Genomic DNA, 16,323 nt, shown 5'->3' with positions numbered 1-16,323 from the left:
ATAATACTACCCAACACATTCTATGAAGCAAACATCACCTTGATCCACAAACCAGGAAAAGACCCAACAAGAAAGGAAAATTATAGACCAATATCACTAATGAATATTGATTTCAAAATATTCAACAAAATCCTAACAAACAGAATCCAGCAACACATCAAAAAAATTATATGCCACAACCAAGTGGCATAGGGTCCCAAGGCTGGTTCAATGTATGCAAATCTATAAAGATAATGCATCACATAAACACAATTTAAAAAAGGCCATATGATTATTTTAATTGATGCAGAAAAAGCTTTTGATAATATCCAACATCCCTTCTTGATCAGAACACTTAAAATTGGTATAGAAGGGATGTTTTTTAAACAGATAGAGGCCATCTACAGCAAACCTACAGCCAAATCGTATTGAATGGAGTTAAATTGAAATCATTTCCACTCAGATCAGGCACCAGGCAATGTTGCCCATTGTCTCCACTGCTCTTTAACATTGTAATGGAAGTTTTAGCCATCACAATTAGGGAAGAAAAGGTGATCAAGTGTATCCGTATAGGGTCAGAAGAGATCAAACTTTCACTCTTTGCCGATGATATGATTCTATAACTGGAAAACACCAGGGATTCTACTGAAAAACTCTTAGAAGTGATCAAGGAATACAGCAACATCTCAGGCTACAAAATCAACACTCATAAATTGGTAGCCTTCATATATACTAACAATAGTCAAGCTAAAAAAATAGTCAAGGACTCTATTCCATTCACAGTACTGCCAAAGAAGATGAAATATTTGGGAGTTTACCTAACAAAGGGTGTGAAAGATCTCTACAAAGAGAACTATGAACCTCTAAGAAAAGAAATAGCTGAAAATGTTAACAAATGGAAAAACATACCATGCTCATGGCTGGGAGGAATCAACATTGTTAAAACGTCCATACTGCCCAGAGCAATATATAATTTTAATACAATCCCTATTAAAGCCCCACTGTCATACTTTAAAGATCTAGAAAAAATAATACTGCATTTTATATGGAATCAGAAAAAAGCTTCATGTAGCCAAGATGTTACCCAGAAATAAAAACAAAGCAGGAAGAGTCATGCTACTAGACCTCAGACTATACTATATATCAATTTTGATCAAAGCAGCATAGTACTATCACAAAAACAAAGAGGTAGATGCATGGAACAGAATAGAGAACCAAGAGATAAACTCAGCTACTTACCGTTATCTGATCTTTGACAAGCCAATTAAAAACAAGGAGTGGGGGAAAAGATTCCCTATTTAACAAATGGTGCTGGGCTAACTGGCTGGCGACCTGTAGAAGATTGAAACTGGACCCACACCTTTCACCATTAACTAAGATAGACTCTCACTGGATTAAAGATTTAAACTTAAGACATGAAACTATAAAATTACTAGAAGAAAGTGTAGGGAAAACACTTGAAGAAATAGGCCTGGGCAAAAATTTTATGAGGAGGACCCCTCAAGCTATCGAAGCAACATCAAAAATGCACTACTGGTACTTGATCAAACTAAAAAACTTCTGCACAGCCAATAACACAGTAAATAAAGAAAGCAGACAGTCCTCAGAATGGGAGAAGATATTTGCAGGTTATGTCTCTGACAAAGGTTTAATAACCAGAATCCACAGAGAACTCAAGCGTATTAGCAAGAAATGAATGTGATCCCATCTCAGGGTGGACAAAGGACTTGAAGAGAAACTTCTCTGAAGAAGACAGGTGCATGGCCTACAGACTTATGAAAAAATGGTCATCATTATTAATCATCAGAGAAATGCAAATCAAAACTACTTTGAGATATCATCTAACTCCAGTAAGATTAGCCCACATCACAACATCCCATAACCAGAGATGCTGGCGTGGATGTGGAGAAAAGGGAACACTTCTGCACTGCTGGTGGGAATGCAAACTAATACGTTCCTTTTGGAAAGACGTCTGGAGAACACTAGAACTACAAATAGACCTGCCATTTGATCCTACAATCCCTCTACTGGGTATATATCCAGAAGACCAAAAATCACATTACAACAAAGATATTTGTACCAGAATGTTTATTGCAGCCCTATTCATAATTGCTAGGTCATGGAAGAAGCCCAAGTGCCCATTGTTCCACGAATGGATCAATAAATTGTGGTACATATATACCATGGAATATTATGCAGCCTTAAAGAAAGATGGAGACTTTACCTCCTTCATGTTTACATGGATGAAGCTGGAACATATTCTTCTTAGCAGAGTATCTCAATAATGGAAGAAAATGTATCCAATGTACTCAGCCCTAATATGAAGCTAATTTATAGCTTTCATAGGAAAGCTATAGCCCAATTATAGCCAAAGAATATGGGGAAGGTGGAGACAGAGGGGAGGGAAGGGGGGAGGATGGGTGGAGGGAGGGTGATTGGTGGGACCACACCTATGGTCCATCTCACAAGGGTACATGTCAATCTTTCTAAATGTTAAATGTGAATGTCTGAACACTAGGAAAATTCCATGAAGGCTATGTTGACCAGTTTGTTGAGAATATTTCAAATTGTATATAAAACCAGGATACTGTACCCCATGGTTGCATTAATGTACACAGCTACGATTTAATAAAAAAAAAAGAAAGAAACCTAGATCTACACAAATGAAGAACATGTTCAACATTTTAATTATAGAACATTTCAAGTATATACAATAACAGAAAGAATTACGTAATTATCCCCATGTACCTATCACCCAGCTTCAGCAGTTGCAGCAACTTATAGCCAATCTAAAGTAAATAATAGGCATATCATTTCTTCATAGTGACGGGTGGTGCCTGTGGCTCAGTGAGTGGGGTATCAGCCCCATATACCAAGGGTGGTAAGTTCAAACCCAGCCCTGGCCAAACTGCAACAACAAAAAATAAAAAAAAAATAGTTTAAAAAAAAAAACATAGTGACAATAAAATCAACAGCAATTAATAGTACTTAATATCAACCAACAATGCAGAATTCAAATTTATGATTGTCCTTTAAATATGCTTTTTTAAAAAAACTGCCATTTTTGGATGAGAATCCAAATAGGACCAATAAATTACGTTAGTTGATGTGTTTTTTAAATCACAAGATGTGTTTTGAAGAAGGAGCTGGCAAGATGTTCATGGATTGGTACTAGGTATCAGGAAGGAAATGGATGAATCAAAGATGACTAGGCCTGTCACTCCTTCCTTGCTGGCACAATGGGAATAGATGACACCAGTCCTTCTCTATGGTACTTTGAAATAGTTTGGGTCTCTCTGGGTGGCTGAAAAGCAGAGCCAGTAGAGCCGGTGGCACATGATGCTTCAGAAACAAAGGGGCAGAGAGTCATTTTAATCAGCTCATTATCTAATGAATCAGAAGGAAAAAGAAGCCTGGTGTTGGAGACAGAACACCCAGATTTTAGACACAGCTCCAGCTCTGGGACTTTAACAAATCACTGAACCTCTCTGTGTATCTGTACTATGACAATATCTACTCTTTTATTGATATAAAATATTCGTATATATTTATGGCATACACGTGATACTTTGCTAATTGCATAGAATGTGTAATGATCAATTCCAGGTATTTTTTAGGATTCCTAGCACCTTGAGTATTTATCATTTCTATGAGTTGGAAGTATTTCAAGTCCTCTCTTCTATTTTGAAATGTGTACTGTATTTTTGTTAACTATAGTCACCCCATTCTGCTATTCAACATTACAAATTATTCCTTCTAACTGTATGTTTGTACTCATTGACCTCTTTTTTTTTGAGACAGAGTCTCATTATGTCACCCCTCAGTAGAGTGCTATGGTGTCACAGCTCACAGCAACCTCAAACTCTTGGGCTGAAATGATTCTCTTGCCTCAGCCTCCCAAGTAGCTGTGACTACAGGCGTCCACCACGACGCCTGGCTATTATTTGGATGTAGTTGTCATTGTTGCTTGGCAAGCCCAGGCTGGGTACAAACCCGCCAGCTCCAGTATATGTGGCTGGCACCCTAGCCGCTGAGCTACAGGTGCTGAGCCTGACCAACCTCTTTTCATCCCCACCCATACATACACCCTTGGCAGCCTCTAGTAGCTATCATTTTACTCTATCTCCATGAGATCAGCTCTTTTAGTTCTTGCATATGAATGAGAATATGCACATATCTACTCTTTTTGAGGCCCAACTGTGTATGTGAAGTTTCTTTACAAAGTATAAAACTATGCTGTCTAATGAGATAACTGCTAGCCATGTGTGTCTACTGAACCCTTGAAATGTGGCCGGTCCAAAATGAGATGTACCGTCCACGTAAAATACATTCCAGATCTCAAAAACTTAGTGTGAAAAAAAAATATCTAAAATGACTCAGTAACAATTTTTACTTCAATGCGGAAATAGTAATATTTATTATATATTTAGTTAAATAAAATATACCATTAAGATTAATCTACTGTTTAAGTTACTTTAACGTTGCTACTAGAAAATTGACAGTAACATAGTGGCTCACACTGTATTTCTATCGTATAGCATAAATAGGAAATACTTTTACAGTGGATTCCGATATAAGGTTTTCACCTTTCTTTGTAGAGTATTTCATAAAAATCTGTAGAGTACATTATGTACAGTTATATATTTTTTTTTCTTTGTGTATGTCCTGTAGTGTTGTAGATTATAGCCACGTTGCATTATCCCTATGAGGTAGCAAGCTGGCCTGGGATCATCCCTCTTATACTGATGAGGAAACCATGGCCTGAAGAAGTGAAGAGGTTTGTCCAGAGTCCCATAGCTAGTTATTAGCAGAGCTGAGACTGAAATTCAACTTTCCTGAATTCAATTCAGGGCTTTTTCCTCATACCATACTGCCCCCTACAGTCCAGTTTGTTCTGATCACGCTAGTGGTGGTGTTTTCATCTAAGTCTCTAAAAAGGATTTTATGCTCTCTGGAGTGTTACTGGGTTCACTAGCTCATGCCCTCTCCTTCTCCTTCCACATGCGAACTCACAGTCCAAACTGAAGAGTGTTTCTCCTGCTGCAATTTCAACCTGTTCCCTTTTGTCCTGTAAAAGACAGAGAGACTAACTGAGGACAGTGCAGGTGATAAATTGCAATACTGTTTGTTTCAAGCTCAGCACTTGCAGCGTTTCGCAGTGTGGGCTGAAAAATAGAAACCCCAGTTGACTGTAAAAAACATCATAGCTGGAAAATATCTCCTTTACATAAAATAGCATATTTCACAGGGTGGGAATTAATAAAAGAGAGTTCTCAGCCCGTTTCGGCACAGATTCGATGTGTGACCCTCACCAAATCATATAACTCCCTCTGTCCTAATATCTCTATCTACTTAAAAGGAAGTAGATATATGAATGGTTTCTGATGTAAAAGTTGTGAAGAGAAAGGCCGGAAGGCACTCTGGGCTTTTCAGAGGAAACACATTTCTCAAATCCAAAGCCCTCACATGGGTGTCCCATTATCCATGCTAACTACAAAATAAGACAGCATTGAGGAAGGAAATCTCTAGCAGCGGTTCTCAACCTGTGAGTCATGACCCCTTTGGGGATCTCCTGCATATCAGATATTTACATTGCGATTCATAGCAATAGCAAAATTACAGTTATGAAGTAACAACGAAAATAATTTTATGGTTGGGGGTCATCACAACACGAGGAACTGTATTAAAAGGTCATGGCATTAGAAAGGTTGAGAACCACTGCTAGGGAATCCAAAATGTTCCTTTTAGCCATTTTTTTTCTGCCCATTTCAGGCCAAATCTGTGCTGGAGACAAAGTGGCCAACCTGAAGGAGTTGACACCTCACGTCTTCTCCTGCCCTTTTTGCAGTAATCAAACGCCCCTGATTTTCTGGCTCAATCTCGGCTTCACACGTTTAGTCCCATTGTCCCTAGCAGCACACTCACACGGTTGTAGGCCACATGACCTCCCATGGGGAGTTTCAGAGAGAATCGTATCCCCATGTGCCTTCTGCCCAAGGGGCTAGCAAACACAGGGGAAGACAAAACGGGAGAGATGAGGAGGGGAAAAGAGAAGAAACTGGCAAATCTTGAGCAAACTATTGAGTGAGTCTGAGGTACCTACGGGGTAGGGGAGGTTTCTGAGCCTCCTTGGAACCAAAAAGTACCAAGAGCCCAGCGCCTGGGAAAACAGGCCTGGAAACAGCTGAGCTAGTGCTCCAGTGAGGCTTTCTGGGCCACGGGTGAGTAGGAGGTGTGGGAACAGCGGTTGCAGGATCACTTATATTAAGGGCCAACTGTGACAGGGCTGGGTCCCAGGACATCTGGCTAGAACAGCTTGTTCCTTAGGGTCCCTGCACGGGGAGACAAGCTGAGCCTACAGCACAGTTACTGTCTTGCCAACTCACTTCTCTTTTATTGGCTCTACCCCATACACACAAATTCCTTTCTTTCTTTGTTTTTTTTTTTACATATTTTTTACATTTTTACATATTTATTTTTGTTTCCACTGTAAGCAAAGCTCTCAGATCCTCTCGCTCTCTCTTTCTCTCTCTCTCTCTCTCTCTCTCTCTCTTTCTCTGAAAAAGCAAGAATCCAGAGGCTCTTTCTGCTTTCTAAAGGAACACAAGACCCACTTGTATTTGTAACTGTGGGTAAGATGGGTGGGGGGCATGAAACAGTTCCTGGACATTCTTTCCTTCGCCATTTGCAACAGTTTTGTTTTCTGGGTCATTATCCCATTCAATTCCACCAGTATTTACTGGACTACTTTGTATGTGTTCCAGCTGCTGTCTCTTGGAGGGACAAAATGGAGTATGATATAGACCTGCTGCTTACACAACTTTTCATGCACAGCCAATCTTGGTGCTTTAAGAGTTTGGGGCAGCATGGACTACCACAGCTTTCCTGGGCAGGTCAGGGAAGGCTGCTGGAAGTGTTCCACTGCAGAGGCCAGTAGACACATTCCACCAGGTGGCAGCACGCCTTGGTTTCCAATAGGAGAAGCAGAAAAACTAAGATTTCAAACAAGTTTGCATTCAGTTTAACCCACAGGTCTTTCAAATTAGAAATTCCATTCAGCATGCGGGCTGAGGTATTTGACACACAATTATAGATGTAGAAAAGAGAAAAGGCAAGTAGGGACCAAAGCCTAGTTTGAACTGGACCCCTTACAAACACACACCGTTCCCCTTAGTTTAATAATAAATAAATAAATAAATAAAACACTGGGATACTGACTGTGTACGTAAGAGGAAGAAAAAGCTACAAATGGGATTGGAGCAGTGCCCTCACACCAGCTGATGCAGGTCACATCAAGGAGACAAGGGGAGATTTCGTTTCTTTTACAGGCTTACATTTGAGAAAGCTTCACTGCCTTCTTTACTCTCCTAATAGGTTAAAATGTTATTGTTTGCCAAAATCTGTGCTCCAAAAAGTGCAGTTTTGAATAGCAATGAAAAAAATGACCTCAGTTACGTTTTCTGTGAAAGGCTTTATCTACTTTTATAATGAACTCTTCTGTATCCTGGCAACTCAAGACGTTTGCATTGGACCCAGAGGGAAAGAATCTCTCACTCTCCTTTTTGGATACTCTGCTTCTCCCTAGAAAATCCCCAAGTCATACTCATGGTTGCAAACTCTCACCTCTTATAAGCAGAGCAAGAAAGATTAAAGACTATTTCACAGTCCCCTTTGGAGTACTCCTATGGCCAGGCAAGAGCCCTACAGCCCCCATAACAGGGACTGCAGGGTTCTACACCATGCCTATATAGAAATACTCCTTCCCACCAAAAAGGATGTTGTGGTCATCGTGTCTCCAAAGGGAAAAATCCCTACTCCCTAGTATCAGCCTCCATGGATTTGCACACTCCTCCATTTATGGGTCAAAGAATTAAGTTCCCAGATGATGGAAGGCAACCTCTTAGGGAAAGGGCCCTGGAATGGAAGTCAGAACACTTGGCATTACCATTGACTTTTAACCTTTCTGATGTTAGTTTCCCCATCTGTAAAATCGACAAGGTTTTATATATTTAATTATTTCTGTGATGTCCGCCTGTCATGTCATAAATACATGTAATAGTGTTGGGGGGCATTACTTCTAAAACCAAAGGGGAGCCCTGAATGAATGATGCTTCTCAGACAGTGACAAGAGACTCAACACGGTGAGCCTCTCGAATGGGACAGTGAAACTGATTTGAGATTACCTCCTTGCTTTGGATGGAGCCAGGAAACTTAGGAGAAAATGAATGTTATAACTTGTGGTTTCTTTTTTTCTTTCAGGGCTTTGGAACTACTGGAGAAAAGGGGGAAAAGGGAATCCCTGGTTTGCCAGGACCTCGGGTATGAACCTGGAATGTTGCTTGCCTGAGTCTGTCCTATCACCTGGTCCGTTTTCTTATTTTCTTCTTTATTTTATGTAACATGTCGGCCACCTAGGCTTCTCTTCTTTCCCTTCTTCAAACCTCTGACAGGTTCCTAAGACCTCCTTCTCTCTATTTAGCCCCGTTCCCTTGGCAGAGTGGCTCCCTTCAATAAGGGATGGTGTACCCCCCACTCTAAATATCTACTTAGCCTATTTACTCTCCTTACCTTCATGTATAATTATCTTCTAGGGTAAAGAATGATGTGAGTGTTGTCTTGTTTTGATTTCATTCTAATTCTATTCCAAGTGAATATGGGCAGGAGGATGGCACAGGAATGGAAGAAAGAGGGCCAAATGCAATCTTTACAGGATAGAAACGAGCCTAGGAGGTTCATAGTGATGTTTGCAGTCATTGGTTTCCAATATTAATCTCACTTTAAACAGATAAATAACTATTAGCCTCTATGATTCCTACCTTCAGACATGTATATCTTGATCTAGAAGCAGTTGGCCAACCTTAGTCTTGAAAAAGTAACATGTTAGAGAATTTTATTTTTTGCTTCGCCATGAAGTTTGTTAAGAGTCCTTTGAGTGTTCAGCAATGTTCATCCATTACCCTGCCTCTTTCTCTACTTTTCCTTCTCCCTTGTCTTGAAAACACATAATCACCAACAAATAATGCAAGCGAGGTAAAAGACAAGAGGCCCTCCCATAATCTATTTTAAAATCTCCTGACTTGGAACTAATGCAGACTAAATATAATACCACCCAGCCCTTCTACCAAATTCTACCTACGATTTAAAATGTTTCCATTTATTTAGCTCTTTAAAAATGCTCCATACGGCTCTTCAGCCTGATGGATTATTATTTAGAAAGAACCTAGGTCTAGGAACATTCTCTTACTTGTTTTTAGGAGCTGTTAAATCCTGAACTCAGTTGGATAGCTTTGTTTTGTTAAGTCTACTGGCTGTTTCTAGTGCGGGCTATTAATCTCTCTAAGGTGTGGCTATTCTCTTTACAGGGCCCCATGGGTTCAGAAGGAGTCCATGGTCCTCCAGGGAAACAGGTATTTTGGCTAATATCATTAAAACTTTGATGTATAAAATTCTAATCAAAAGTCCTCCTTGCTTTATTAACGTGAGCAAAAGAAGACATCACTTAATATAGAAATCATTCCTCTCCCTTTTATTGGTATAATCTTAGCCATCCTCTTCTTTTGTTTTTACCCAAGAAGATGGGTATCCAGGCATCAAGTTTGGTGCCTTGCCATGCCAGGCTGTGGTCATCCATCTTTGGCATATTATCAGGAACTGGCAAGGCCCGACCTGCTTATATATACTTCTGTACTTATGATGAATACTCCTAACACAGGGTGGGCATAAAGTTTGTGTGCAGTTTAAAATAGTTTATCCCAGTAAATTGCACACGAAATTTATGGCCATTCTGTATGTAAGTTGGCTACCTACTGCCATGTTGCCTTCTGGAAGACTTTACAGCTTCCAGAGTCAGATACAAGCCATGCATACCCTGGATACTAGCCAAGAGCCCTGTGCCATTTTCCCAGGCTTAATCCAAAGATCAGCCCTTCTTATGCTCCTGTACTTTCAACTTAGTAGTAACTGTTTCTGTTACAGGGCAAGAAGGGGTCCCCAGGTTTCCCAGGGCTTAATGCACTCCCAGGAATTAAGGTAATGTTGTTGGGAAGTGAAAATCCAGGGTTGGGAAGGTAGAAAGGTGAAGAATTGCCATAAATACCTACATATATATCACTTTGTCTCCAGAAATGCATACAACCTATATTCAACACAAAAAGCTGCTGATAAGTCTTTCTTAGATGCTGCTTGATCAGGGATAAACTAAGAGGCAGGGGCTAGCGGGATTAAGTTCAACCCTAATTTGTTATTGACATTGTTTAGAATTGCTAGTCAAGTTTTATTACGGTTTTTAAGTTCTCAAGAGACAATGCATACCCTTTTGCCTGAAACTGGGGCATGCAGCTCCCACCATCGGGTCTAGATATTTCATTATATCTGATTCTGGTACCTGATCCCTCTTTTGGAAGATTTGGGACTCTTTTGACTTCCTCTGCCTGACATTATCCACTAACAAGGGTAGTGACAGAAGCAGAGTCCGAGGCCTTCTGAGGGTAGGGGAAAAAGCTGAAACTCTGCTCCCTCCTTAGCATGTATTAGATACACCCATGTTGTCTCTGTCTATGATATCTTTCCCAGGCCCAGAAGCAGAGTGTCCTGAAGTGGGGCCCTTGTCCTTGCCAAGTCTGCAACTGAGTGTCAGGCCTATGTTCTTCCTTGTGTTTCCATCATCTTAAAATTTATGGGACTTTAAAATTAACGTATGGACTAGTTAACCCTGAAAATCAGGAGTTACAGAACAAGGAACTTTTAATTTTCCTAAAGATAGGTCTGGAAGGATCTTGAGTGATTAGGTCATCGTAAACTTGTGTTGAATGTATTTAATCTTTGCAGGGTGAAAAGGGCAGCATTGGCCTGCCAGGCCCAGACATTTTCGTGGATACAGATGGTGCTGTGATTCCAGGTGCAATTTCTCTATAATTTGTGTAGAGGAAAAAAAGACACGGGGTTAAATATTATATCCCCTGAAATTATTTAAAAGATGCTTTGTTAGACTCTGGATTGCTGCTAAACCCAAGGGCCTCACATGGGTCCTGAGCTTGGGAATAAAGCTAACTCCAATCTCTGTGGAACAGAAGCCAATCCCAGTACCCAATTTTTGTGATCGGTACACCAAGACTAGGATTTGGGTCTGCCTGGGCTGAATTTGGTAACAGTAGTTCTTCTGGGATGCTGAGGGAAGGATTGATATGCTCCCTAGCTGGACTGACCTTGGCTCAATACTGCAGAACACTCAGAGTCTCATATAGATGATCCCATGCATGCTTGAGCTTGACAATTTCATAGGAAGTGGAAAATTTTCTTTGGTTGGTGGGGCAGGTGGTTGAGAGCCATCAACAGTATGATGCTTTTTCCTCTCCTTGTCCTAGTTATTTGTCTATGCCCAACTTTTCCTTTTGCCTTCTCCAAAGATCCAGATGCCTGTTGCCTCCAACTACTTCTTGTTTGACCAAAGGCTTCTTCTACCATGTTTCCCCAAAATAAGACCTACCGCAAAAATAAGCCCTAGCAGGATTTCTATGCATTTGTTAAATATAAGCCCTACCCCGATAATAAGACCTAGTCATGGGTGTGGCTATGCATTTTGGTGCAGAGAGGAAGACATCCCCTGAAAATAAGCCCAGTGTGTCTTCTTGAGAAAAAATAAATATAAGACCAGTGTCTTATTTTGGGGGAAACACAGTAATATCTCTTCCACATGGGTCTTCTGACCTATCCCTCTTCTCTCATTCTCTCAGGCCCATACCCTTTCAGGTAGTAATAGTTAACAGTGGCTTCCTATTTCCTACTCCCAGGAAACCTAAGTATATACATATAACATAAATAGTAACATATTAACCCAAACAGTAGACATTTGAGAAACTACAGCACATTGGTACTAGTAGAAGAACCATCCTAGTACTTAGCAGAACTTATCATGGGAGGCAAACTCTAGCCAGACCAATTCTTTTTTTTTCTTTCTTTTTTTTTAAATTAAATCATAGCTGTGTACATTAATGCAGTCATGGGGTAGAGTGTGCTGGTTTTATATACAATTTGAAATACTTTCATCAAACTGGTTAATGTAGCCTTCGTGGCATCCTCTTAGTTGTTGTGTTAAGACATTTATATTCTACATTTAGAAAACTTCACATGTACCCTTGTAAGATGAACCATAGGTGTGGTCCTACCAAACACCCTCCCTCCACTCATCATCCCCCCTCCCCTCCCCTCTCTCTCCCGTTTCCCCATATTCTTGGGCTATAATTAGTCTCATAATAGGGCTGAGTACATTGGATACTTTTTCTTCCATTCTTGAGATACTTTGCTAAGAAGAATATGTTCCAGCCAGATCAATTCTTAATGGTAGTGGAGCCTCAACTCCAGTAGGCCCATTGTCATGTGAGGCCATTCTTATCTGGGAAGCAAGGCACATCTAACCCCAGGGCAGCTCTCTGCATTTTTAGCGGAGCATCTGTGGGCCTCCTCTGTGTTTGCTTATTGCTTTTTTTGTCATTACAATGCCAGGTTATCCTGGAGACCGTGGTGTACCAGGCCTCCCAGGTCTGAGAGGAAACGAAGGCATTAAGGGTCTGCGTGGCTCCCCTGGTGTGCCTGGCTTGCCATCATTACCAGGTGAAAATAAAATAACCCATCCCCTGCACAGATCAGCCCTCTATCCACTCTGGTTCCCAGTGTACCTCTGGGTTTAGGCACACACTTAGCCAAAGTTAAAGGAGAGATAGGCCATAGTCAGTAGATTTCCTACTGCTGGTCAGCAGGAGAGGTAGGGCCTGGGTGATGAGCTTTACTTTGGCTTAAATAATGTGCCATAACTAGATAGGCAATCACTGACTGTCACTGAGGTTTACAGCAACCAGAGGGGTCCTGTGTTGAGCTGCTAGAGCCATGTCACTCTTCTGTGGATGTGCCAGCCCAGCTGATACTTGCCAAGAGGGGGAGGTTTGTACCCTCACTCTCATCTTAACTCAGCACTAAATGGTCCCAGGTCCCAGGATGACACCTTTGAACCATTCAACACAGGGGCATACCCATAAGTCATTCTATGGTGGCAGGCAGAAAAAGGGCATGCCAGAATTTGGGAAGCAGTGATGTCCTAGATATAAAGCCCTAGACCTTACTTTTAAGGTCACCAGTTTCTAAATTCCTTGGATATGGGCTTCTATAAGGATACTTATGCTTTTAAAGCAGCCACTAGGAAAACATCTAGCTAGCCCCAGCACCACAGCAGAAAACCTTGAGAACTGGGAGGCTAGAGACCCAGGCTTTCCTCTCAAATTTGCTACTAAGAAACTATGGGCCCCTGACTGTCTCCTGCCTTCTTTGGGCCTCAGTGTCCCAAGAGGTTAGGCTGATTGATCCCTAAGGACCCTTCTAATTCTGGTGCCAGAGAAATGCAAATGCTTTTCCAAATTCTTCACTTGGGTTGTTTCCAACGTACACCACTGACTGAAATACCCCAAACATCAGGTGATGTGATGAGCGTTTGTGTGTGGGCTTATCCTTTCAGGTGTCCCAGGTGCCTTAGGGCCCCCAGGACTTCCAGGCCTGAAGGGGGACCGAGGAAACCCAGGCCGCAGGACAATTGGGCCAGATGGCCTCCCTGGCAAAGATAGTTGGCCTGGCCCACCAGGTCCACCAGGCCCACCAGGTCTACCTGGTAAGTTGTTCATTTCTCTCTTCAGTCTTGAGACTCAGGTATAATCCAGACTGCATAACAGTCATGATTTTTGAGGGAACATCTCACAGGTGAAACAGCTAAACCAAGACATGTGATAACTGCAGAGAGGCAGCAGTAAAAGCCCCATGTGCTCTGAATCAGAGCCCTCTTTAAGCAGTTATCAGCTGCAGCAGAATTTTCTCCCTCAAGGAACAAGCTAGTAAGGCCTCCTTAGTGATCAAACACTACATGAAGCCTTCTAACTTTTGTACTCATTTCCATTCCATCTTTCACTGTTCTCAGCCCCTAGACCTCTGTGTTTTTTTTTTTGTTGTTGTTGTTGTTTTTGGCTCCTACAGAAGCAGCATTGGCTCTTTAGAGCTTCTTCTGATCCATAGGGGTCCAATCGGGTGAGCTGAGAGCCTGAGGGGGAAAAGAAAGCCAAGCCTAGATCCTCAAGATGGCTGCTAAAAGACTACATGTCCTTGGGGCTTGTCACTAGATTCCAGATTCTGAGAGAAAGGCTAGAAATATTGTCCAGCACATTACTTTGTCTTCTAAATCCCATGACCACTGCAACGTGTACCTAGTTCCTCTTTTGTCCCAGCGGAGCTTTCTGGGACTGCTGAGTTACTGAAGCTACTTTATTCATTTGTATATCCCCAGTGTCTAGTACAGTGCCTGGAACATGGTAGACTTTCTGTAAGTATTACTAGTGTGAGTTGAACCAACAGAAAATCCTGTTGGCTCCTTGCTGCAGACGTGGGGTCTCTATCTTTTATTTTGTTTGCCTCTGTCTTGAGTGTTGTTGAGCCTCCAGGACTCAAGTCTTGGTGATTGAGGTGCTGTGGTGATCCATCAGGCTTATATAAGCTGCTGGTCTCTTAATGTTTCTTTTTTCCTGCAGGTCCAGCATTAGACAGTGAAATCCTGCACAGCAAAGAGCCAGGGATCCCTGGTCTCCGAGGCGAACGAGGGCCAAGAGGAAACCCAGGCCTTAAAGGAGTAAAAGGTGATTTTTTTCCTTTAAGTTTCTTGGTCCCCCTCACTCCCTAGAGAAGGCTTTGTGGAGAATGAATAAAACAGCAGCCTTAGGAACCAAACAGAAGCAGTTGTAAGTCTTGATTGTAGCTTTGATTGTAAGATTATTGGAAGTGCTATATGTGGGCCTCTAAGACTGAGGCTGACAAGAGACAGGGTTGCTTGCAGGCTGCTTTTCCCATATCATTCCACCTGCACAAGCTATTGCCAGCAACCTAAAGTGTTAGCTGGCACATGCTGCAACCCCTCCTAGTTTGCAAGTCCAGGGATGGAAGCCACTTATTACTTTCAGCCTAGAGGAAAGGTCTCTGAACAAGTCAAGACTTGAGACTCTGAAAAAGGTGACTGGCTACAGGAAAACAACTCCAGTCCTACCAAGATTGGAGAATTGATCAATGACCCCAGCCTTCAGCTGTGCTAATTCTCTCCTTTTTCATGCTGTATTTGGGTAATTTCCCCATTCCTTACACTGAGAGGAAGATACTCAAGTAAGTCAATTCATTATGGTCACAAACTAGGCCAGGGTTTAGAAAGAAGCATAACTACTGACTGAAAAGAAATTTGGGGATGCCCTAGGGAAGAGGTCTTCAAAGTTTTTAAGCGGGGGCCAGTTCACTGTCCCTCAGACCATTGGAGGACCAGACTGCGGGCCCCAGGACGAGTCAGCTGCTAAGCAGGACAGTCAGTGGTGGGAAAAACACCAGGTGGGCCAGATAAATGTCCTAGGTGGGCTGCATGTGGCCCGCGGGCCATAGTTTGAGGATGCCTAACCTAGGGATTTCAGGTATCTGAGATCTTTCCTCTTCTCTCAAGGAATTAACAGCTTTCCTCAGTCTCAGAGTTCTTTTGATTCAAAATTTGACATTTCTTATTTAATGTCCTAATAAGATACAATCCTACTTTTTAAAAATTTCTTAGAGCATAACTATGTACATTAATACAATCATGGGGTACAGTGTGCTGTTTTCATATACATTTTGAAATGCTCTCATCAAACTGGTTATCATAACCTTCATGTCATTTTCATAGTTATTGAGTCAAGACATTCATATTCTGCTTTGAGAAAGATTCACTTGTACCCTTGTAAGATTAACCATAAAGATTGACCCCACCAATCACTCTCCCTCCCCCCATCCACATCCCCTCACCTGCCCTCTCCCACCCGCTTCCAATATTCTAAGGCTATAATTAGGTTATGACATTCCTATAAAAGCTATGAATTAGTTTCAAAATAGGGCTGTGCACATTGGATACTTTTTCTTCAATTCTTGAGATACTTTGCTAAGAAGAATATTTTCTAATTCCATCCATATAAACATGAAGGAGGTAAAGTCTCCATCTTTCTTTAGGGCTGCATAGTATTCCATGGTGTACATATATCACAATTTATTGATCCATTCATGGGTAGATGGGCATTTAGGCTTCTTCCATGACCTAGCAATTATGAATTGGGCTGCAATAAACATTCTTATACAAATATCTTTGTTGTAATTCAATTTTTGGTCTTCTGGATATATACCTAATAAAGGAATTGCAGGATCAAATGGCAGGTCTATTTTTAGTTCTCTCAGTGTTCTCCAGGTGTCTTTCCAAAAGGAATGAATTAATTTGCATTCCCACCAGTAGTGTTCCCTTTTCTCCACATCCAC

The 16,323-nt window shown here is 41.4% G+C and overlaps 1 protein-coding gene across 1 annotated transcript in view; it reads left to right on the top strand.

Moving 5' to 3' along the window:
* The window catches only part of COL4A6 (collagen type IV alpha 6 chain), a 339,968-nt gene that overhangs the window by 280,886 nt on the left and 42,759 nt on the right, over nt 1-16,323 (top strand). Inside the window, exons 14-20 of the mRNA XM_012811365.1 lie at nt 8,239-8,298; nt 9,342-9,386; nt 9,955-10,008; nt 10,807-10,876; nt 12,481-12,588; nt 13,484-13,624; nt 14,541-14,645. Coding sequence (XP_012666819.1) covers nt 8,239-8,298; nt 9,342-9,386; nt 9,955-10,008; nt 10,807-10,876; nt 12,481-12,588; nt 13,484-13,624; nt 14,541-14,645 — 583 coding nt within the window. The remainder of the gene's footprint in view (nt 1-8,238; nt 8,299-9,341; nt 9,387-9,954; nt 10,009-10,806; nt 10,877-12,480; nt 12,589-13,483; nt 13,625-14,540; nt 14,646-16,323) is intronic.

Source organism: Otolemur garnettii, unplaced genomic scaffold, assembly GCF_000181295.1.
Source record: "Otolemur garnettii isolate 467f Iridium unplaced genomic scaffold, OtoGar3 scaffold00155, whole genome shotgun sequence".
Classification (NCBI taxonomy): Eukaryota; Metazoa; Chordata; class Mammalia; order Primates; family Galagidae; genus Otolemur; species Otolemur garnettii.
The sequence above is the reverse complement of the archived record's forward strand: the minus strand, read 5'-3'. Positions and strand labels throughout refer to the sequence as shown.